The sequence below is a fragment of the Pleurodeles waltl genome, chromosome 7, assembly GCF_031143425.1.
Source record: "Pleurodeles waltl isolate 20211129_DDA chromosome 7, aPleWal1.hap1.20221129, whole genome shotgun sequence".
In the NCBI taxonomy this organism is placed as follows: Eukaryota; Metazoa; Chordata; class Amphibia; order Caudata; family Salamandridae; genus Pleurodeles; species Pleurodeles waltl.
In genome coordinates, this window is record NC_090446.1 from 8,942,977 (window position 1) to 8,967,807 (window position 24,831).

General features: G+C 49.2%; 1 protein-coding gene across 4 annotated transcripts in view; it reads left to right on the top strand.

Annotated features, from left to right (window-relative positions):
• Positions 1–8,679: 8,679 nt before the first annotated feature.
• LOC138303534 (zinc finger protein 773-like) overlaps positions 8,680–24,831 on the top strand; it is a 64,663-nt gene continuing 48,511 nt past the window's right edge. Inside the window, exons 1-2 of one of the 4 annotated variants that reach the window (XM_069242751.1) lie at positions 8,680–9,182; positions 23,252–23,378. In XM_069242751.1, the coding sequence (XP_069098852.1) occupies positions 9,159–9,182; positions 23,252–23,378 (151 nt within the window). In that variant the 5' untranslated portion in view covers positions 8,680–9,158. The remainder of the gene's footprint in view (positions 9,183–23,251; positions 23,379–24,831) is intronic. The other 3 variants (XM_069242752.1, XM_069242754.1, XM_069242753.1) reach the window with 3 other exon arrangements.

Here is a 24,831-nt window from a genome sequence, read left to right on the forward strand (position 1 = left end):
GGTTGAGCATAAGACACAGAAATTTGCTCAACTCTCCAAGTGAAGCAGAGTTCACCGGTGTGCCCTAGAATGAGGCCTAAGAGTGCCTCAATGCTCCCTCAGAAACTGTTTGGCCCACATATTTATTTGGTGCCCAATTTCCTCAAACTTAGCCAACATCCAAAAAGAGATGGATATAGTCAATAGACAAAAAGAGAAAAAATTTGCAGTATCAACTTTACATCTACAGTGTAAAGCTATCACTGGAATTTGGGGCTGCCTTAATTGGCAATGAGAGCACCCGGTCTGTGCTTGCTGCTGCATGTGCCTATTCTCTGGGCTGGTCTACCCTGCTACTGTATTTTTGCTGCAGATATCCCACTTACAAAAGGACATCACAGCTGCTGTAATCATGATGCTCAAAATCATTGGATGGTACTCTGTTGGCTGAAAAATGGTTTCTAGATTCTGCTCTATTTCCTTTCCCTCAGATACTGTCTCAGTATCTTATCCTGTCTCAGAGCTATCCTCCATAACTCAAGTTAGGGCCTGGGAAGCAGTCATCCACCAAGACACCATCTTTGTTGACTGTCTAAACGGGTTCTAAAACGTTCTGTCAGAAATACTGTCATACATAAAAGGTGTAAGTAAGGTTCATATCAGTGGGTGGGTGTGTGAATCTGTGAGATGTGTGTGACAAAGTGTAAAAGCACTTAGCTTATGGATGGGTGGATGTGTGCGTCTGTCCAATGTGGGTGACAGTGTAAAAGCAAAAAAGCACAACTTATTGAGACAGCTTCTCCAAAGACACTAAAAAAAGACAAAAAAACTAGTATTACATCACCTTGCCACATACCTATTACCATAGCTTAACTCACAGTACAAAGGGTGAAATCACTCCAGCCAATGCGTATTTATTATGGCACTTGCATGAAGCAGAGACAATTTTAGGTGTGAGACAATAAAAAAAAAATCATATAGGGCCAAAAACTAGACTTGGGCACGACAGTAAAAGTGTGCCCCATTAGCAAATCAGCCTACGAAACAACCATCTGCAAAGCCAATAGGTCTGGTAATCATTGCCAGCCTTTTGGGTTTGTCAATGCTTGTATAAGTGTGAATAAAAGTATCCTGCAAACTCTAAATACCTAATGTGACATGTGTGAATAAAAGAATCCTGCAGACTCTAAATATCTAATGTGACACGTGTGAATAAAAAAAATTCTAGCTTTCGCGTCAAGAATTTTCAATTCTATTAAGGACATGGAGGCGAGGATTATGCTTCTCTCTCTAAGCTTTATTTACCACAGCAGCCAATCACAAGAGAGTAACCAAAACAAAACATATCCCATCATTCAATGGATAACGTCACAACCATCGAGACCGACACTGTATATATAAACTAACGAGGATAAAGCACTTCCTCTTTCTTTGCGAATGCTGAACAAAATTCAACAATAACAGACAATAAAGTCAATAACAGGATCCCAACGAAATCCACAGACCACGCTGAAAATGGGGGACCAAAGATCCAAAGGAAAACAATCTGAGAATCCAGCGAACGTCCAGTTCCTCATTGTTTCTGTTCAAAACCTAGAGGACACAAACAGAACCAGTCATAGACAACGGAAAAAAATCATAAAACTCAATCTCAAATCCACTTATACAAAGGGAGGGCATACAATCAAAACAACAGTGTAAATGTAAATCTTAAAATACTTAACTCTTAAGTATGTTAATTCCTGTAATCCGGGTGGGATAATCCTCGCCTCCGTGTCCTTAATAGAATTGAAAATTCTTGACGCGAAAGCTAGAATTTTTTTTATTCTATGTCAGGACCGGAGGCTTCGTATTATGCTAGTTCAAAGCTGACTAACCACGACTGACGCGATATCCACAATGGGTTTATAATAGAAAGTCTTAAAAGTAGACTCAGCAGACCAGTCCGCCGCTCTCATAATGTCTTCTAATCTAACTCCAAGAGAAAAAGATTTTGAAGCCATAGCTCCACGAACCGAATGGGCCCCAAAAATGGAGATGTCAATGCCAGCCTCGGCCAGAAGCCACCGAATCCATCTCGCTAGAGTAGCTGATGAGACAGGGTTAAAAGGCTTATGGAGAGCAATCAAAAGTTGACCACCAGGGTCTCTCCGGAATTCCTCTGTAGACGCTTCATAAGCTTGCAGGCACTGAACTACACAAAGTTTAGGATTGTGAGGAAACGAAGGATAGGAAACCGAAGAAGTACCTGTCTTAGTACGACGGAAAATCGAAAAAGAGACTCCGGAATGAGTAAACATCCTTCCCGACAGATCCAGAGCTTTAACGTCAGACACTCTTTTACATGAAACAAGACACAGAAGTAATGTAAGCTTGGCCGACAGTTGTTTACGTGACAAGTAATTATTGTCAGGCTAAGAGGAAACAAAAGACAGGACCACGTTAACATCCCAAAGAGAGGAATAACGCGGGAGAGGAGGTTTAGCAAGCCGAATACCTCTCATCAGTTTACAAACAACAAAGTGTTCGCCTATAGGCTTACCTGACACCGGGACATGGCCCGCTGAAATGGAAGATCGATAATTGTTAATAGATCTGTAAGCGAGACCAGAAGCCGCTAAAGATGCCAGAAAATTGACTACTAGATTGACATCTGCTTTAAAGGGATCGGAATCCCGTTCCGTACACCAAGAAGCCCAACGCTTCCAGGCGGAGGCATATCGTTTGTGCGTACCAGAGGACCATGCCTGAAGGATGAGCTTTGAAGCTTGTTCTGAAATACCTGGCAAAAGCCATTGTCTCCGGAAAGTTTCCACGCCACTAGTTGTAACTGGCCTGACAACATCAGAGGATGAGGATTCCCCAGAGGGTCCAGCAACAGGTTGAGATGATGCAGAATCAAGAGCGGAAAATCGCACAATAACTCCAGAGCTAGGGGAAACCAATATACAAAAAAGGTACACTGTTCCAAAAGTACTCGAATAACCTAGGGCACACTGAGGTGTCAGGAGCAAAATCCCTCAAGCATCACAATGGATGGCTGGCATCATCATTGGGAAATGCTCCTCGCCAGGCCGGCGCTGCAACGCCTGACGGGCTCCCCTAAAAGGGAAGCACTCAGCCGTTCTGTTCTGATACAAACTAATCAGACAGGAATGCCTATATTAAGGCACTAGCATACGCTCGGAGAGAATAAGATGTAAGACTAAAATTGGTTATTCATCCCGAAAAAAGAAACATTCCTTTAATTAATATACTCGGATGAAGACCAAGACTAAAATCAAAAAGGAAAGTAATAAACTGAGTATTGATGCTCAATTACTTTCAAAGAGCAACGAACTATCGGGGTCTGTAATAATCACAGTACCCTCAGAATAAGGTCGACATGTTTCGCGTCGTGTGGTCCTCAAGGATCCAGTGACGCTTCATCAGGACCAAAAAAAGGGCAATTATTAAGGAAATTCTTCTCCAATTAAAAAGGAAAAATGTGACGAAAATTAAATATATATACCGGTCACTTACATTTTTAAGTCAAACTGGCTACGTCACTATCAGGTCGCCCTAGGGGACAGAGAAGTATCAAAACAAAAAAATATATTCATACAACTCATAATATCTATTGTGAATATCATGGTGTAATATGTGTTTATCATAAGGTTGATCAGGCAGTCTTAAAAGTAAAACATGGGCTTACCATCCCTTAATCAGGATAGGGCTCCTTGAGAGGCACGTTTCAGGGACTTGGAAACACGTAGCCTATTGGTAGATGTAAGTCATCAAAAAGCACAAAAAAACAAGTAATCCATGTTGTACACATAATATAAGTAGCACCCAGCACTCTGTAGTCAGTGCGTCGTATTATGAGGTAAGATTGGTGACAAAAGTAACCAAGCAATTATGTGCGTTAGAGTAGTTAGTATCAATCATTAACAATGAGTAAACCAACAGATTATAGTGCACGTCACCATAAGTGCAATATAATTAAGGGAAATAGCCATAATAGTGCCCACACTCGTGTAACCTGGAAGTATACATTAGAAACGCTAGGTCGTTATGTCTGTTGCTTCAAATAATTAAGGCAAAATGTCCATTTACTATAATGCGTGGTATTAGTGTACCACTAGGCATTTGTGAGCTCGAAAGACGAGCTAAAGAGCGTTAAATATCGCGTAAGTAGCAGCCGCAGTACTCACATAAGTATTCCAGGTCCGTAGCTGTGGACCTAACCTCCGTAAACGGCGTCTCGCACAAGTACAGAGCGAGCGCCGTCGGAGCTTAAAAAGACGCCGCGGACCCGGAAGTAACTGTGTTTCCACGGGTTCCGCGCGTCTCAAATCATGGAAAGGGAGAAAGGGCTCCCGAAACCCCAAGTGAAAACTGAAGAAGGACTAGCAAAATCAGTCCTAGTTAGATCACCGATGTGTCCTGCTCGCGTTCTGCCCGAATTGTAACACACATCTCTCCTCCTAAATCGGAGGTGGACAACGGGGGATGTGTGTCTCCCTCAAACAAGAGTGCATTTCCACAGATCTACAAGGTGACTAAGTAGAAAATGTATAAAATTAAAGGTTTAAAGCTGTTAGTGTGTACGTCAGTATATAGTTGTCAGATCAGGAGCCAAACTTTTTATTCCTTGGCAAGGGTACAGTTGCTCATAATGGGACATAGGGGAAACCAAGCCTGTGCCCTCCAAAGGGGGGTCACAAGAGCGATCACCACCCGCTGGCGTCGAACCTGAGACAAAACTCGGGGGATCATGCTGAATGGAGGAAACGCATATCCCAGATGGGGAGACCAGTCCTGAAGGAAGGCATCCGTGGCTGCCGCTTCCGGATCCGGTCTCCAACTGAAAAACAACGGAAGTTGTCGGTTCAGGCGCGATGCAAAGAGGTCGATGGAGAAGGAACCCCACAACTGGTGGAGGTGACGGAACACTTGCGGAAGGAGCCTCCAGTCGCTGCCGTCCCGCAGAAACCTGGAGTTCCAATCCGCTACGGTGTTGTCCACTCCTGGGAGATGTTCCGCAATCACTGAAATGCGGTGCTGAAGACAGAACTGCCAAAACTCTTTGGCAATCTGAGCAAGAATCGGAGATCTCGTACCACCCAGTTTGTTCACATATCTGACCGCAGATATGTTGTCCATCCTCAAAAGGATGCAACAATCTGATTTCAGGGGAGAAAGACTCAGAATCGCAAAGGAACCGGCCAGAAGTTCCAGGCAACTGATGTGGAGGAGAAGTTCCTCCTGGGACCAACGCCCGCCCGTGGTCAGAGAACCGCAGCGAGCTCCCCAGCCCCATCTGCTGGCATCTGCTTCCAGTATCACATCCGGCGAAGAACCGAATATCGCCCGACCATTCCAGGCGTCCATGTGGTCCAGCCACCACTGAATCTCGGAACGGGCCTCCTCCGACAGAGGAATCTTGTCTGAATACGACAGGCCCTTCTGAAGGTGGGAAATCTTGAGACGTTGAAGGGCCCTGTAATGAAGAGGGCCCGGGAAAATGGCCTGAATCGAGGAGGATAAAAGACCTACCATCCGCGCTAAGCTCCTCAAGGACACATTCTGTTTCGACAACAGAAGCCGCAACTCCTTCTTGATGTTGCGAATCTTCTGGGGAGGAAGGATCAGAAGGGAGCGAATAGAGTCTATTTGGAACCCCAAGAATTCCATCTGTTGGGAGGGGACGAGGCAAGATTTGGACTGATTGATGAGAAAACCCAGACTCTGAAGAAGGTTGATTGCCCAGGACAAGTGTTCCCGAAGAACCAACGGGTCTTGAGCCATAATGATCAGATCGTCGAGATAGACGATCAGGCGAACTCCCTTGCCACGCAGGGATTCGACCACAGGGCGCATCATCTTGGTAAAGCACCAAGGAGCGGAAGAAAGCCCAAAGGGGAGAACCTGAAACTCGAAACATTGGTTCATCCAGAAGAACTGGAGAAAACGTTGATGCGGAGGGAAGATAGGAATGCTTAGGTATGCGTCTTTTAAGTCTAGACGAACCATCCAATCTGATTCTTGGAGCACCTCTCTTAGGAGGTGGATTCCCTCCATTTTGAAATGCCTGTAAACTACCCAGGCGTTGAAATCCTTGAGGTTTAGAACCAGTCTCGAACCGCCGCACTTCTTTTCTACTAAAAAGATGGGGCTGATGAAACCTCGAGGATGAGGGTCTGCCCGACAAATAGCCCCTTTTTTGAGAAGGGCAAGAATTTCCGTATTCATGATGTCTTGGTCGAGACGGGAAAAACGGTGAAGGGGAGGGATGAAGGGTTGGACAGGAGAGCGATAGAACTCCAGTTTGAAACCTCGAGCGGTTTCCAACACCCAAGGGTCCTTGGTTATCTTCTGCCATTCCCCCAGACATGTTTGGACCCTGCCCCCCAGCAGCACCTCCGAAAAAGGAATGAGTCTCACCTGAAGAGGAGGCATACTGGGAGCTTCCCTGCTGACCCTTGTAGGCATTTCTACGGAAACGGGACCTCCCTGCGCGGGGACGTGTGGGGTAGAAGGTATTCTCTGCCTGCTGATCTCTGTAGAAACCTCTGCCACGGGAGAATGAGTCTCTTCTGGGGCCTTGATAGAAAGAGCGGCCTGACGAGCAGCCCCGACCGCGTCCGGCCCTACGAAAAAGAGTCTCCCTGAAGACCTTCTTAAGGGAAAGCTGCGCCTTATCCATGGAATTAAACGTAGCCGCAAACTTGGACAAGTCCTTGAGGAAAGGAGCTCCGAAAAGGAGGCCCTGGGCAGCCTGACCTGCTTCCGAGGAAGCCAGTTCATTGAGCTGGGGGTCCACCCGCATCAATATAGAACGACGTCGTTCCGATGAGTTCGCCACATTGGCATTCCCCAGGAGGCAGATGGCACGTTGTGCCCAACCCATAAGAATGTCAGGGTCAATGGGGGCATTAGACTCTTTGGAAACATAGGTTAACTCCAAAATTTTTGCTAGGGGGCCGGTGAGATCAAGCAGTTTATCTTGGCATGATCTCCATGCCCGATCAAGGCCCTTCTTAGGGTCTTTAGCCCACTTCTTTAAGAATGTCACCATTGTGGGATCGACCTCCGGAGTATCGGTGACTTTGCTCTCTAGATCTGGTCTGGGGCATTCCGTCTTTAGTCTCGCCCGAACTTCTTTATCGAAGCCAGCTCTAACATGCTCCTGCATGTACAACGCTACCTCCGGGGGAGGAGTCCAGCTGGAGGAACGAGGGTGAACAATGTCTTCGGGCTTAAAATTAAGAAGACGAGGAGCCTTGGGGACCTGATGTTTGGTCTTGGAATGTTTCTTGCGCTTAGAAGGGACTGAAGGGACACTTCGCGCAGAGACGGAGTCAGAATCTGACGAGACATTTGGAGGAGAGTTATTAGAAGATGTGTCCGAATCTTGAACCTCTCGCAAATTAGTTGAGCTATAACCATGCTCAGATTGAATGGAGGCGGCCAGCTTGTCAAACATTTCTGAATGCGCCCATTTCTGGAGTTTAGACTTGCCCTTGGAGGTAGAGGGGCGATCCTCATGGGTGTCTTTAAGGGCATCTTCAGCCGGGGGGATGGCGAGCAAAGTTTTCAAAGTGGTGAGTCAGGGGTCCCAAAGCCTTAGCCAAGGCTTTGTTTACGGATAGCTGTACGCTATTGTCAAGGGCACCCACAAGGGACTCTTCCAAAGAAGGGGCGTCTTCGCCATAATAATCCTCCTCCTCATAAGCAAAGGAATGAGACATGTTCAGGGCAGTATGGGTAACTGCGATCAAGGTAGCCAAGGACTACAATCAGGGGGAGTGCGAACCCCAGCAGGCTATAAGGCACCAAAGGATAGTTGAGCGTGGAGGGAGCAGCCTGCTGCACTCTAGGCAGAGCCTATGCCAATTATTTCAACCCTGGGCCGACCAGATGGCCCCAGGGCATCAGGGAGTATCACCAAGCCTGAAGGCAGGTCAAGGTGGGAGTCACCGGCAAGACAGGGAGCGCAGCGTTTATAGCAAAATACCAGAAAAGAAAAACGGGCTGCGATCCACGTGCGAGCACTCCGTTGAAATTCCGCCGAGCCTTGAATGGAACGGGGCTGGTCGGCAGGAAACGGAATGAGCGCGCGCGAATGCGTGCGTGCGTGCAGGGGCAAAAAAACAGCCGGTACTCCGATCGGAAGACCCGATCATCGCTAGGGGCAGAGCCTTGTAGGCGAACTCCCGCTCCCACTACACAGTGCCAAAAGACGCGTAGCGCGCGCTCAATATACACAATACAAAATTCTGGAGAGAACTTGAAAGGCACTTAACTGGCTGCGGCAGCAGCAAAGAAAGAGGAAGTGCTTTATCCTCGTTAGTTTATATATACAGTGTCGGTCTCGATGGTTGTGACGTTATCCATTGAATGATGGGATATGTTTTGTTTTGGTTACTCTCTTGTGATTGGCTGCTGTGGTAAATAAAGCATAGAGAGAGAAGCATAATACGAAGCCTCCGGTCCTGACATAGAATAAAAGAAACCTGCAGACTCTAAATATCCATCTACTCTTTACACATAGGATTGGTTGAGGAAGTGACGCCAGGGCGTTGCATGAGCACAACCCATGCCAGCAAGTGAAGGTCCTTTAAAGGTCAAAGAAGCACAATCTACTGCGCATGCCCGCAGCGGGAAACACCAATCCCTGAGACATGCGCAGCTTATCACGTCACCGAGGGCTTCCTCACCCCTCGGAACCGCGCAAGCGCGAATATCCCGCATCCGTTCATGTATTTTTGTGGCGGACGTTAACAATGCTTAGAGCGGTATTTTCTTACTGGGTTGTACATATTTGCAGTCCTGGAGACCCTTCCCCCACAGAGACGTGTTCGAAGCGGCACGCGCGGTTCCGGGAGTTAGAGCACGCGTGAGCGACTGCTTCCGGCTTCACTGCGCGTGCGTGCGCTTCCGGGCCCAGCTCTGTGTTTACTTCCGGGTAGAGCAGTCCTGCGGATCCGCGCTGCCTCCGCTGCGCGCAGGAGGGCACTGAGGCCGTTTCTAGGCGCTTCTGATGCAAGGAGGCAGCCGTGCGCCCGGAGGGCCCCGTCTCTGTCTGCTGTCTCAGTGCCTCCAGGCTCTTCACTGCCCTCGTAGCACCGGGGCGCACTCCGGCTGCCTCTGGCCTGCTGCCTCCCCCGGGACCAGTGACAGCCGCCGGCTCGGAGATGCCCCTGCAGGGGTCTGCGGAGGTGAGCGGCGCTGCGGGCATCTGTGTGCTGGGTGGAGGCTGGCAGCAGAGTGCTCAACGCACAGCCTGCAGGGCTGCCCTGGGAAAGGGTTCAAGCGGTCTGCAGAAGATTCCCACGGGCAGCGCTGTGCGGCACGCGGGGGTAGGCGTGGGCTGCAGCTTCAGAGAGCTCCCAGTGGTGTGTGATACACCGGGGTGTGGTGTGTAATCTGCAGCTTCAGAGAGCTCCCAGTGGTGTGTGATACACGGGGGTGTGGTGTGTAATCTGTAGCTTCAGAGAGCTCCCAGTGGTGTGTGATACACGGGGTGTGGTCTGAAGGGTGTGATACACGGGTGTGGTCTGCAGCTTCAAAGAGCTCCCAGTGGTGTGTGATACACCGGGGTGTGGTGTGTAATCTGTAGCTTCAAAGAGCTCACAGTGGTGTGTGATACACGGGGTGTGGTGTGTAATCTGTAGCTTCAAAGAGCTCACAGCGGTGTGTGATACACCGGGGTGTGGTGTGTAATCTGTAGCTTCAAAGAGCTCACAGCGGTGTGTGATACACCGGGGTGTGGTCTGAAGGGTATGATACACGGGGTGTGGTGTGTAATCTGTAGCTTCAAAGAGCTCACAGTGGTGTGTGATACACGGGGTGTGGTGTGTAATCTGTAGCTTCAAAGAGCTCACAGCGGTGTGTGATACACCGGGGTGTGGTGTGTAATCTGTAGCTTCAAAGAGCTCACAGTGGTGTGTGATACACGAGGTGTGGTGTGTAATCTGTAGCTTCAAAGAGCTCACAGTGGTGTGTGATACACGGGGTGTGGTGTGTAATCTGTAGCTTCAAAGAGCTCACAGCGGTGTGTGATACACCGGGGTGTGGTGTGTAATCTGTAGCTTCAAAGAGCTCCCAGTGGTGTGTGATACACCGGGGTGTGGTGTGTAATCTGTAGCTTCAGAGAGCTCCCAGTGGTGTGTGATACACGGGGTGTGGTCTGAAGGGTGTGATACACGGGTGTGGTCTGCAGCTTCAAAGAGCTCCCAGTGGTGTGTGATACACCGGGGTGTGGTGTGTAATCTGTAGCTTCAAAGAGCTCACAGTGGTGTGTGATACACGGGGTGTGGTGTGTAATCTGCAGCTTCAAAGAGCTCACAGTGATGTGTGATACACGGGGTGTGGTGTGTAATCTGCAGCTTCAGAGAGCTCCCAGTGGTGTGTGATACACGGGGTGTGGTGTGTAATCTGTAGCTTCAAAGAGCTCCCAGTGGTGTGTGATACACCGGGGTGTGGTGTGTAATCTGTAGCTTCAGAGAGCTCCCAGTGGTGTGTGATACACGGGGTGTGGTCTGAAGGGTGTGATACACGGGTGTGGTCTGCAGCTTCAAAGAGCTCCCAGTGGTGTGTGATACACCGGGGTGTGGTGTGTAATCTGTAGCTTCAGAGAGCTCCCAGTGGTGTGTGATACACCGGGGTGTGGTGTGTAATCTGTAGCTTCAGAGAGCTCCCAGTGGTGTGTGATACACGGGGTGTGGTCTGAAGGGTGTGATACACGGGTGTGGTCTGCAGCTTCAAAGAGCTCCCAGTGGTGTGTGATACACCGGGGTGTGGTGTGTAATCTGTAGCTTCAGAGAGCTCCCAGTGGTGTGTGATACACGGGGTGTGGTCTGAAGGGTGTGATACACGGGTGTGGTCTGCAGCTTCAAAGAGCTCCCAGTGGTGTGTGATACACCGGGGTGTGGTGTGTAATCTGTAGCTTCAGAGAGCTCCCAGTGGTGTGTGATACACGGGGGTGTGGTGTGTAATCTGTAGCTTCAAAGAGCTCACAGTGATGTGTGATACACGGGGTGTGGTGTGTAATCTGCAGCTTCAAAGAGCTCCCAGTGGTGTGTGATACACCGGGTGTGGTGTGTAATCTGTAGCTTCAGAGAGCTCCCAGTGGTGTGTGATACACCGGGGTGTGGTGTGTAATCTGTAGCTTCAAAGAGCTCACAGTGGTGTGTGATACACGGGGTGTGGTGTGTAATCTGCAGCTTCAAAGAGCTCACAGTGATGTGTGATACACGGGGTGTGGTGTGTAATCTGCAGCTTCAGAGAGCTCCCAGTGGTGTGTGATACACGGGGTGTGGTGTGTAATCTGTAGCTTCAAAGAGCTCCCAGTGGTGTGTGATACACCGGGGTGTGGTGTGTAATCTGTAGCTTCAGAGAGCTCCCAGTGGTGTGTGATACACGGGGTGTGGTCTGAAGGGTGTGATACACGGGTGTGGTCTGCAGCTTCAAAGAGCTCCCAGTGGTGTGTGATACACCGGGGTGTGGTGTGTAATCTGTAGCTTCAGAGAGCTCCCAGTGGTGTGTGATACACGGGGGTGTGGTGTGTAATCTGTAGCTTCAAAGAGCTCACAGTGATGTGTGATACACGGGGTGTGGTGTGTAATCTGTAGCTTCAGAGAGCTCCCAGTGATGTGTGATACACGGGGTGTGGTGTGTAATCTGCAGCTTCAGAGAGCTCCCAGTGGTGTGTGATACACGGGGTGTGGTGTGTAATCTGTAGCTTCAAAGAGCTCCCAGTGGTGTGTGATACACGGGGGTGTGGTGTGTAATCTGTAGCTTCAGAGAGCTCCCAGTGGTGTGTGATACACGGGGTGTGGTCTGAAGGGTGTGATACACGGGTGTGGTCTGCAGCTTCAAAGAGCTCCCAGTGGTGTGTGATACACCGGGGTGTGGTGTGTAATCTGTAGCTTCAAAGAGCTCCCAGTGGTGTGTGATACACCGGGGTGTGGTGTGTAATCTGTAGCTTCAAAGAGCTCACAGTGGTGTGTGATACACGGGGTGTGGTGTGTAATCTGTAGCTTCAAAGAGCTCACAGCGGTGTGTGATACACCGGGGTGTGGTGTGTAATCTGTAGCTTCAAAGAGCTCACAGTGGTGTGTGATACACGGGGTGTGGTGTGTAATCTGTAGCTTCAAAGAGCTCACAGTGGTGTGTGATACATGGGGTGTGGTGTGTAATCTGTAGCTTCAAAGAGCTCACAGTGGTGTGTGATACACGGGGTGTGGTCTGAAGGGTGTGATACACGGGTGTGGTCTGCAGCTTCAAAGAGCTCCCAGTGGTGTGTGATACACCGGGGTGTGGTGTGTAATCTGTAGCTTCAAAGAGCTCCCAGTGGTGTGTGATACACCGGGGTGTGGTGTGTAATCTGTAGCTTCAAAGAGCTCACAGTGGTGTGTGATACACGAGGTGTGGTGTGTAATCTGTAGCTTCAAAGAGCTCACAGTGGTGTGTGATACACGGGGTGTGGTGTGTAATCTGTAGCTTCAAAGAGCTCACAGCGGTGTGTGATACACCGGGGTGTGGTGTGTAATCTGTAGCTTCAAAGAGCTCACAGTGGTGTGTGATACACGGGGTGTGGTGTGTAATCTGTAGCTTCAAAGAGCTCACAGCGGTGTGTGATACACCGGGGTGTGGTGTGTAATCTGTAGCTTCAAAGAGCTCACAGTGGTGTGTGATACACGGGGGTGTGGTCTGCAGCTTCAGAGAGCTCACAGTGGTGTGTGATACACGGGGTGTGGTGTGTAATCTGTAGCTTCAAAGAGCTAAGGTGTGGTCAAAAGTGTGAAACAGCTCACAGTGGTGTGTGATACATAGGGGTGGGGGTGGTCTGCAGCTGCAAAGAGCTCACAGTGATGTGTGATACACGGGTGGGGTGTAGTCTGCAGCTGCAAAAGAGCTCACAGTGATGTGTGATACACAGGGGTGAGGTATGGTCTGCAGCGTGAAAGAGCTCACAGTGGTGTATGATACACAGGTGGGGTGTGCTCTGAAGCGTGAGAAAGAGCTCACAGTGGTGTGTGATACACAGGGGTGGTGTGCGGTCTGAAGTGTTAAAGAGCTCACAGTGGTGTGTGATACACAGAGGTGGGGTGTGGAATCCAGCTTCAAAGAGCTCACAGTGGTGTGTGATACACTGGATGGGGTGTGTCTGCAGCTTCAAAGAGCTCACAGCGGTGTGTGATACACGGGGTGGGGTGTAGTCTGCTGCTTCAAAGAGCCCGCAGTGGTGCGTGATACACGGGGGTATGGTGTGGTCTGACGCGTGAAAGAGCTCACAGTGGTGTGTGATACACGGGGTGTGGTGTGGTCTAAAGGGTGAAAGAGCTCCCAGTGGTGTGTGATACCCGGGGATGGTATTAAGTGTCCAAGAGCTCACAGTGGTGTGTGGTAGACGGGACTGGGGTGTGGTCTGCAGCTTCAGAGAGCTCACAGTGGTGTGTGATATACAGAGGTGGGGGTGGTCTGCAGCTTCAGAAAGCTCACAGTGGTGTGTGATAAACGGGGGTGGGGTGTGGTCTGCAGCGCGAAAGAGCTCACAGTGGTGTGTGATACACGGGGTGGGGGTGATCTGAAGTGTGAAACAGCTCACATTGGTGTGTTATACACAGGGGTTGTGGTCTGCAGCGTGAAAGAGGTCACTGGTGTGTGATACACGGGGGTGTGGTCTGCAGCATGAAAGAACTCACAGTAGTGTGTGATACACTGGGGTGGGGGCGTGGTCTGAGGTGTGAAAGAGCTCACAGTGGTGTATCATACACATGGTTGGGGGGTGGTTTGCAGCTTCAAAAATCTCACAGTGGTGTGTGATACACGGGTGGGGTGTGGCTTTCAGCTTCAAAGAGCTCACAGTGGTGTGTGATACATGGGTTGGGGTGTGGTCTGTAGCTTCAAAGAGCTCACAGTGGTGTGTGCTACACGGGGTGGAGTGTAGTCTGCAGCTTCAAAGAGCTCACATTGGTGTGTGATACACAGGCTGGGAGGTGGTCTGAATCGTGAAAGAGCTCACAGTGGTGTGTGATACACGGATTGGGGTGTGGTCAGCTTCAAAGAGGTCACAGTGGTGTGTGATACACATGGTGGAGTGTACACAGCAGCTTCAAAGAGCTCACAGCGATGTGTGATACACAGGGTGGGGTGTCGTTTACAGGATGAAAGAGCTCACAGTGGTGTGTAATATACAGATGTGGGGTGTGGTCTGAAGCATGAAATAACTCACAGTGGTGTGTGATACACAGGGTGGGGGTTGGTTTGCAGCTTTAAAGAGCTCACAGTGGTGTGTGATATACAGGGGTGGGGTGTGGTCTGCAGCTTCAAAGTATCAAACAGTGGTGTGTGATGTACAGGGGTGGGGTGTGGCCTGAAGCGGGAAAGTGCTCACAGTGGTATGTGATACACAGGGTGAGGTATAGTCTGCAGCTTCAAAGAGCTCACAGTGATGTGTGATACACGGGGGTGTGGTGTGGTCTAAAGGGTGAAATAGCTCACAGTGGTGTGTGATACACGGGTGTGGTCTGAAGTGTCCAAGAGCTCACAGTGGTGTGTGGTAGACCGGACTGGGGTGTGTTCTGCAGCTTCAAAGAGCTCACAGTGGTGTGTGATGCACAGGGGTGGGGGTGGTCTGCAGCTTCAAAAAGCTCACAGTGGTGTGTGATAAACAGGGGTGGGGTGTGGTCTGCAGCGTGAAAGAGCTCACAGTGGTGTGTGATACACGGGGTGGGGGTGATCTGAAGCGTGAAACAGCTCACATTGGTGTGTGTTACACAGGGGTTGTGGTCTGCAGCGTGAAAGAGGTCACTGGTGTGGGATACACGGGTGTGGTCTGCAGCATGAAAGAACTCACAGTAGTGTATGATACACTGGGGTGTGGGCTAGAGCGTGAAAGACGTCACAGTGGTGTGTGATACACAGGGTGGTCTGCAGCTTCAAAGAGCTTACAGTGGTGTGTGATACATGGGGTGGTCTGAGGCGTGAAAGAGCTCACAGTGGTGTTTCATACACGTGGGTGGGGTGTGGTCTACAGTGTGAAAGAGCCACACAGTAGTGTGCGATACACGGTGTGGGCTGTGGTCTGAAGTGTGAAAGAGCTCACAGTGGTGTGTGATACACGGGGTGTGGTCTGAAGCGTGAAAGATCTCACAGTAGTGTGTGATACACTGGGGTGTGGGCTAAGAGGTCACAGTGGTGTGTGATACACGGGGTGGTCTGCAGCTTCAAAGAGCTTACAGTGGTGTGTGATACATGGGGTGAGGGGCGGTCTGAACCATGAAAGAGCTCACAGTAGTGTGTGGTACATGGCGTGGGGTGTAGTCTGAAGCTTGAAGGAGTTCACAGTGGTGTGTGATACACAGGGGTGTGGTGTGCGGCGTGAAAGAGCTCACAGTGGTGTGTGTGATACACCACATGGGGTGTGGTCTGCAGCTCACAGTGGTGTGTGATACACGGGGGTAGGGTGTAATCTGCAGCTTCAATGAGCTCACAGTAGTGTGTGATACACAGGGTGGGAGGTGGTCTGAAGCATCAAAGTGCTCACAGTGGTTTGTGATACACGTGGGTGTGGTGTGGTCAGAAGCGTGAAAGAGCTCACAGTGATACACAAGGGTGAGGTGTGGTCTGAAGTGTGAAAGAGCTCACAGTGGTGTGTGATACACAAGGTGGGGGTGGTCTGAAGCGTGAAAGAGCTCACAGTGGTGTGTAATAAACTGGTTGGGGTGTGGTCAGCATCAAAGAGGTCACAGTGTTGTGTGATACACATGGTGGAGTGTACACAGCAGCTTCAGCGATGTGTGATACATGGGGTGGGGTGTTGTTTGCGGGATGAAAGAGCTCACGATAGTGTGTAATACACGGATGTGGGGTGTGGTCTGAAGCTTGAAAGAGTTCACAGTGGTGAGGGTTGGTTTGCAGTTTCAAAGAGCTCACAGTGGTATGTGATACACAGGGTGAGGTATAGTCTGCAGCATCAAAAAGCTCACAGTGGTGTGTGATTCACGGGTTTGGGGGTGGTCTGAAGCGTGAAACAGCTCACAGTAGTGTGTAATACACAAGGGTGAGGTGTGGTCTAAAGTGTAAAAGCTCACAGTGGTGTGTGATACACGGGTGGGATGTAGTCTGCAGCTTCAAAGAGCTCACAGTGGTGTGTGATACACGGGGGTGGGGTATGGTCTGCAACGTGATAGAGCTCACAGTGGTGTGTGATACACAGAGTGGGGGGTGGTTTGCAGCTTCAAAGGGCTCAGCGGTGTGTGATACATGGGTGTGGGGTGTGGTCTGCAGCGTGAAAGAGCTCACAGTGGTGTGTGATACACAGGGGTGTGGTCTGCAGCGTGAAAGAGCTCACAGTGGGGTATGATACACGGGTGGGGTGTGGTCAGAAGCGTGAGAAAGAGCTCACAGTGGTGTGTGATACACGGAGGTGGGGTGTGGAATGCAGCTTCAAAGACCTCACAGTGGTGTGTGATACACTGGGTGGGGTGTGTCTGCAGCTTCAAAGAGCTCACAGTGGTGCGTGGTACACGGGGGTGGAGTGTGGTCTGATGCATGAAAGAGCTCACAGCGGTGTGTTATACATGGGGTGGTGGGTGGTTTGCAGCTTCAAAAATCTCACAGTGGTGTGTGATACACGGCTGGGGTGTGGCTTGCAGCTTCAAAGAGCTCACAGTGGTGTGTGATACATGGGTTGGGGTGTGGTCTGCAGCTTCAAAGAGCTCACAGTGGTGTGTGCTACTCGGGGGTGGAGTGTAGTCTGCAACTTCAAAGAGCTTACAGTGGTGTGTGATACACACGGGTGGGGTGTGGTCTGAAGCGTGAAAGAGCTCCCAGTTATGTGTGATACACTTGGGTGGTCTGAAGCGTCAAAGAGCTCACAGTGGTGTGTGATACACTGGGTGGGGTATGGTCTGAAGTGTCAAAGGGCTCACAGTGATGTGTCATACACAGGGTAAGGTGTGCTCTGAAGTGTGAAACAGCTCACAGTGGTGTGTGATACACGGGGAGGGGTGTAATCTGCTGCTTCAAAGAGCTCACAGTGATGTGTGATACACAGGTGTGTGGTGTGGTCTGGAGGGTGAAAGAGCTCACAGTGGTGTGTGATACACAGGGTGGTCTGAAGTGTCCAAGAGCTCACAATGGTGTGTGGTAGACGGGACTGGGGTGTGGTCTGCAGCTTCAAAGAGGTCACAGTGGTGTGTGATACACATGGGTGGGGGTGGTCTGCAGTTTCAAAAAGCTCACAGTGGTGTGTGATAAACGGGGTGGGGTTTGGTCTGCAGCGTGAAAGAGCTCACAGTGGTGTGTGATACACGGGGTGGGGGTGATCTGAAGCGTGAAACAGCTCACATTGGCGTGTGATACACAGGGGTTGTGGTCTGCAGCGTGAAAGAGGTCACTGGTGTGTGATACACAGGGGTGTGGTCAGCAGCATGAAAGAGGTCACTGGTGTGTGATACACAGGGGTGTGGTCTGCAGCATGAAAGAACTCACAGTAGTGTGTGATACACTGGGGTGTGGGCTAGAGCGTGAAAGACGTCACAGTGGTGTGTGATACACTGTATGGTCTGCAGCTTCAAAGAGCTTACAGTGGTGTGTGATACACGTGGGTGGGGTGTGGTCTGCAGTGTGAAAGAGCTCACAGTAATGTGGGATACACGGTGTGGGGTGTGGTCTGAAGTGTGAAAGAGCTCACAGTGGTGTGTGATACACGGGGTGTGGGCTGAAGCGTGAAAGAGCTCACAGTAGTGTGTGATATACTGGGGTGTGGGCTAAGAGGTCACAGTGGTGTGTGGTACACAGGGTGGTCTGCAGCTTCAAAGAGCTTACAGTGGTGTGTGATACATGGGGTGAGGGGTGGTCTGATGCATGAAAGAGCTCACAGCGGTGTGTTATACATGGGGTGGTGGGTGGTTTGCAGCTTCAAAAATCTCACAGTGGTGTGTGATACACGGCTGGGGTGTGGCTTGCAGCTTCAAAGAGCTCACAGTGGTGTGTGATACATGGGTTGGGGTGTGGTCTGCAGCTTCAAAGAGCTCACAGTGGTGTGTGCTACTCGGGGGTGGAGTGTAGTCTGCAACTTCAAAGAGCTTACAGTGGTGTGTGATACACACGGGTGGGGTGTGGTCTGAAGCGTGAAAGAGCTCCCAGTTATGTGTGATACACTTGGGTGGTCTGAAGCGTCAAAGAGCTCACAGTGGTGTGTGATACACTGGGTGGGGTATGGTCTGAAGTGTCAAAGGGCTCACAGTGATGTGTCATACACAGGGTAAGGTGTGCTCTGAAGTGTGAAACAGCTCACAGTGGTGTGTGATACACGGGGAGGGGTGTAATCTGCTGCTTCAAAGAGCTCACAGTGATGTGTGATACACAGGTGTGTGGTGTGGTCTGGAGGGTGAAAGAGCTCACAGTGGTGTGTGATACACAGGGTGGTCTGAAGTGTCCAAGAGCTCACAATGGTGTGTGGTAGACGGGACTGGGGTGTGGTCTGCAGCTTCAAAGAGGTCACAGTGGTGTGTGATACACATGGGTGGGGGTGGTCTGCAGTTTCAAAAAGCTCACAGTGGTGTGTGATAAACGGGGTGGGGTTTGGTCTGCAGCGTGAAAGAGCTCACAGTGGTGTGTGATACACGGGGTGGGGGTGATCTGAAGCGTGAAACAGCTCACATTGGCGTGTGATACACAGGGGTTGTGGTCTGCAGCGTGAAAGAGGTCACTGGTGTGTGATACACAGGGGTGTGGTCTGCAGCATGAAAGAACTCACAGTAGTGTGTGATACACTGGGGTGTGGGCTAGAGCGTGAAAGACGTCACAGTGGTGTGTGATACACTGTATGGTCTGCAGCTTCAAAGAGCTTACAGTGGTGTGTGATACACGTGGGTGGGGTGTGGTCTGCAGTGTGAAAGAGCTCACAGTAATGTGGGATACACGGTGTGGGGTGTGGTCTGAAGTGTGAAAGAGCTCACAGTGGTGTGTGATACACGGGGTGTGGGCTGAAGCGTGAAAGAGCTCACAGTAGTGTGTGATACACTGGGGTGTGGGCTAAGAGGTCACAGTGGTGTGTGGTACACAGGGTGGTCTGCAGCTTCAAAGAGCTTACAGTGGTGTGTGATACATGGGGTGAGGGGTGGTCTGAACCATGAAAGAGCTCACAGTAGTGTGTGGTACATGGCGTGGGGTGTAGTCTGAAGCTTGAAGGAGCTCACAGTGGTGTGTGATACACAGGGGTGTGGTGTGCAGCGTGAAAGAGCTCACAGTGGTATGTTACACACTGGGGTGGGGTGTGGTCTGAAGCGTGAAAGGGCTCACAGTGGTGTGTGATACACCGGATGGGGTGTTGTCTGCAGCTTCAAAGAGCTCACAGTGGTGTGTGATACATGGGTGTGGGGTGTAATCTGCAGCTTCAATGAGCTCACAGTATTGTGTGATACACGGGGTGGGAGGTGGTCTGAAGCGTCAAAGTGCTCACAGTGGTGTGTGATACATGTGGGTGGGGGTGGTCTGCAGCTTCAAAGAGCTCACAGTGGTGTGTGATACATGGGGGTGGGGTGTAGTCTGCAGCTTCACCACTGTGAGCTCTTTCACGCTTCAGACCACCCCCTAGCCTATCACACACCACTGTGAGGCGTAAAAGAGCTCACAGTGGTGTGTGATACACAGGCTGGGGGCTGGTCTGAAGCGTGAAAGAGCTCACAGTAGTGTGTGATACACGGATTGGGGGGTGTGGTCAGCTTCCAAGAGGTCACAGTGGTGTGTGATGCACATGGTGGAGTGTACACAGCAGCTTCAAAGAGCTCACAGCGATGTGTGATACACAGGGTGGGGTGTTGTTTGCAGGATGAAAGAGCTCACAATGGTGTGTGATACACAGGGTGGGGGTTGGTTTGCAGCTTCAAAGAGCTCACAGTGGTGTGTGATACACAGGCTGGGGGCTGGTCTGAAGCGTGAAAGAGCTCACAGTAGTGTGTGATACACGGATTGGGGGGTGTGGTCAGCTTCCAAGAGGTCACAGTGGTGTGTGATGCACATGGTGGAGTGTACACAGCAGCTTCAAAGAGCTCACAGCGATGTGTGATACACAGGGTGGGGTGTTGTTTGCAGGATGAAAGAGCTCACAATGGTGTGTGATACACAGGGTGGGGGTTGGTTTGCAACTTCAAAGAGCTCACAGTGGTGTGTGATATACAGGGGTGGGGTGTGGTCTGCAGCTTCAAAGCATCACACAGTGGTGTGTGATGCAGGGGGGTGGGGTATAGTCTGCAGCTTCAAGGAGCTCACAGTGGTGTGTGATACACGGATGGGGTATGGTCTGGAGCGTCAAAGGGCTCACAGTGATGTGTGATACACAGGGTAAGGTGTGGTCTGAAGTGTGAAACAGCTCATAGTGGTGTGTGATACACGGGGGTGGGGTGTAATCTGAAGCTTAAATGAGCTCACAGTAGTGTGTGATACACTGCGTGGGAGGTGGTCTGAAGCATCAAAGTGCTCACAGAGGTTTGTGATACACGTGGGTGTGGTCAGAAGCGTGAAAGAGCTCACAGTGATGTGTGATACACAAGGGTGAGGTGTGGTCTGAAGTGTGAAAGAGCTCACAGTGGTGTGTGATACACAGGGTGGGGGTGGTCTGAAGCGTGAAAGAGCTCACAGTGGTGTGTAATGCATGGGCTGGGGTGTGGTCAGCCTCAAAGAGGTCACAGTGTTGTGTGATACACGTGGTGGAGTGTACACAGCAGCTTCAAAGAGCTCACAGCGATGTGTGATACACGGGGCGGGGTGTCGTTTGCGGGATGAAAGAGCTCACAATGGTGTGTAATACACGGATGTGGGGTGTGGTCTGAAGCATGAAAGAGTTCACAGTGGTGAGGGTTGGTTTGCATCTTCAAAGAGCTCACAGTGGTATGTGATACACAGGGTGAGGTATAGTCTGCAGCATCAAAAAGCTCACAGTGGTGTGTGAGAAATGGGGTGGGGTGTGGTTTGAAGCGTGAAAGTGCTCCCAGTAGTGTGTGATATACGTGGGTGGTCTGAATTTTAAGGTCCAAGTGATTAAATTTTCTTTATGAATTAGGTGGAGACGTTATTTAGTTCTGAGTTATAACATGTCATTATTATGAACATTATTAAGACTCTAGAAAGAAAAAGTGTACATTTAATCTACATCTTATTATATCTTGGACAATTTGGATTTTCTTCTGTCAATGTTATTTTTTTATTATCTGTTGTGTCTTGTCTTGTGTAACACTGTGTCTCTGTTTATTCACTATATATATGTGTGTGTGTCTTCCCTTGTGAATATGTAAATATTTATATATCTAATTTTGATTATTGCGTTCTCATGTTGTTGTACATACATATGTAATAAATATAATTTTTCATATTTTTGTTATCTTGACTTTTTGGTTGTTTATATTGTAGACAACAGTGAGCATTAGTTGTAGCTCATTTTCATATGGTTGTGTTGCCATATATCAACCACTGTTGTAATACTCATTGTGCCTTACTGCGAGAATGCCAGAGGTGATGTCCATCTACCTGGGTCTGGGAGTGCTGGTCACTCCATTCGTCCACCCGGGTTATCAAAAGGATGGGGCTGTTCTTGGAAGATAGCTTTCAGTTTGGCTGGGCTCAGGAGTTTTCAGTTTGGCTGGGCTCAGGAGTTTGCAGACCAGCCAGATGCCTCTCGGTGCTTAATTTGAAAATAAAATGTGCTAGTGCCCAAAGCTCTCTTTTGAAACGCACGGCTGCTGCATTTTCTGTCAGTTAAGCATTTTGTTTCTGTTACTAGAAAGGTATTAGTGGTTCATAGAGTAGCTAGAGCTTCCTCTGAGATGCTCCATTTTTCTGAAGTCACTCTTTCTACTACACAGTAGCATGACATCCATGGCCTCTTCCCCATTCGTAGTCCCTCTCTGGATGCTCGTCTGTATGTCTACTGTCATTGTCACCGCCACGTGTCTGTTTGTACCACCATTGCTACCTCCTTGTTCTGAAGTGTCATTGTAACTTCCACGTCAAGGGGTGCAGTATTATGGTCACATTTATGTCAGTGTGTGAACTGTCATTGTCACCTCCATGTCCAGGTTTGTACTTTGCCACCGTCATGTTCATGTGTGTGCTACCATTGCTACCTCCCTGTCCTGAAGTGCACTGTCATTGTCATGTCTGTGTCCGTGTGTGCATTATTATTGTCACCTCAGTGACCATGTTTGTACTATCAGTGTCACCTATGTGTCCATGTGTTTAAAGTTATTGCCACCTCTATGTCCAAAAGTGCACTATAATGTCCTGAGGTGTGTTCTTGCACCTTCGCGTGCTGAGCATGTACTGTCATAGCCCCTCTGTATTTTGATGTATATATGTTAAGCTGGGTCTGGTGGCTTAGTGGACTAATGTGTCCACTGAAGGGGCCTGTGTTTGACCTCAGGTCACAAGTTCAAATCCTGACGTGTCCAATCAGCCTTTCGTCCTTCTGAGGTCTATAAAATGAGTACCATTGAGTTGGATAATAAACATCTGTTGTTCTTCGTCTTAATACTCTCTGGAGACTGTGTGCTTTAGAAATACACATGTTATCTTTGCCACCTTCATGTCCAGGTGTGTACTATCACTGCCATTCCCATGTTGCAAGGCACACCGTCATTGCGATCTCCATGTTCTGAGACACGCTATCATTGCCGCTCTGTGTTCAGGTGAGTACTGTCATTGCCACTTTCATGGTCTGAAGCATGCCACCATTTCCACTTCCATGCACTGAGGTGTAGACTCTCATTGCCAGCCCCATATTCAGGTGTGTAAGGCTATTGCTACTTCCGCGTTCAGATGTGTGCTGTCTTTCTTTCTCAACTCCATGTCTCAATGTCTCCTGTCAGTAACTTCTCCATGTTGTGAGGTGTGCTGTCATGGCTACTTCCATGGTCCGAGGCACACCCTCCTTTCTGCATTCATGTCAGGGTGTGTACGATGAGTACCTTCTCTTTGTACCCGGGGACCCCATCATTGCCACCTCTGAGTCCGGGCTCCCTATTGTTGTAGAAGCTCATTGTTTTACAACTGACTTCCTAAACCATGTCCTTTAGAGAATTGCAATTTATAAAACATGGCTTTTCTTCATTATTTTCACTTCTATTTCCTTTTACTTTGTTCTGAGCCTCCAAATATTGGAGGTGATTGCAAACAGATGAAGGAGCACCTTATTTATAAATGTTATGTCTTGTTAGTTATGGTAGTTCATTCAACTAAGTCAGTTCTTCAGTATTCCATGTGCAATTGTCTGTTCCAGATGCAGGTTACTCTGCATGAAACTGCAGCCTATTTCTCTGAAGAGGAGTGGAAGCTTTTACACGAATGGCAGAAGGAACTTTACAATAATGTGATGAAGGAAATTCACCAAGCCCTCCTCTCTCTTGGTAAAGTTATACTCTTTTATTAAGTGTTATATAGTGTGTAAGACCTGGTTCCAGTTTAACGACAGAATGTGCTGTAGTTGTAATTATTGTACTGACATAGAGAAAAAATCGGATTAGGAAAACAGGGCATTCACTTTCTTGTTTTTCAAGTTCATCTGTCGAGTAGAAAGTGGGCTTTAATAAGGAGGGAAACTTGCTGGCTGTGAATTGAACTCCAAGGGAATATCCATATCATTCACCTGAACTGTAAAATTAGACTTGGAATCCTCGTCGTTAGCTGCATGAATCATGGACTGTATTAAATCACACTCTGTAGAAAGGTAAGTAATCAAGTAGGAGGCAACTTCATCTGATCCATGAAGAATCTGTACCTTTGTTTACGACAGGCATTAATGATGTTGTGGCAGTAGCTTGTCTTCTAGTTTTGCAGATTCCGAATGTGAGGAGAGCCCAGTCCCTCAATATGGTTAAGCCCTTTCCACTCCATTTTCTAACCAGCCAGATGCAATGAAGTTCAAAGAACTAGTCAGTAAGCTCACTCAGTTACAGAAATCCTAGCATGGGTTGGAAAAGCTGTTCGTTTAGTATTTACTTGTCTGAATGTTCTTTTTTGCCCCAGCACAATAATTTGCTTGTCCGTTGGAGGTGCTTTGTGATTCTCCAGGACATCTGATCATAGGGCCTGGGCTCTATTAACTAGGAGTGCACCCAAAGTGTACATTGATCTGTAGTGGGGGTGGCTACTTGCCCCACGTACCAAGCTGATTGTGGCTGATTGTTGCCTGGCAGCTGCTGATTATTAACACGGGTGCACATTTGTATCCTTTTGCTATTCTCTGCAGTATGCAGGGTGATTGCTGTCCGAGGGGGACACTGTATGTTTAGCCACCCAAGATGGCGGTTTGAGAGTAGGCTGTCTAAATGTTCAGCCAGTATGTTGATAACTCCGTCCCTTAGCAGTCAGATGGGCTGGGATAAATCTACATCCTTTACCTGTCATACCAGTTTCTCTCCACTGCTTGAAGCCCATATTTCCCTTTCATCTGCTGTATTTGCGTTAGCTCAGATGCCAAGGAAACATGTCGAGCTCTCCTGGGCAAAATCTACAAAACACCTAACTGATTTTGAACAGCCTGAACTTTCCCTGCCTGTAAAGCTGAAAAAAGAAGAGAACAAAGGAAGAAGAGTCCATCCCTCTTGATTGGAGGAGTGTTGATTTTCTAAGATTATTTATACTTTGGGTGGTTCTCACTTCCCACCAATGCCTCAAAGTAAGAGAAGTACTCACCCCCTCGAGCTAGTAATAATTTATCTGGTCTTCTTGGGGACTCTGTGACCATCCCAGAGAGATGTGCTGTGGACAGAACGTTATTGATAGATGATTTCCTGAACAAAGGCCAGGCTTAGACACCAGAGATGCCCGACTGCTGCAAACTGTGTGGCAGAAGCAAGA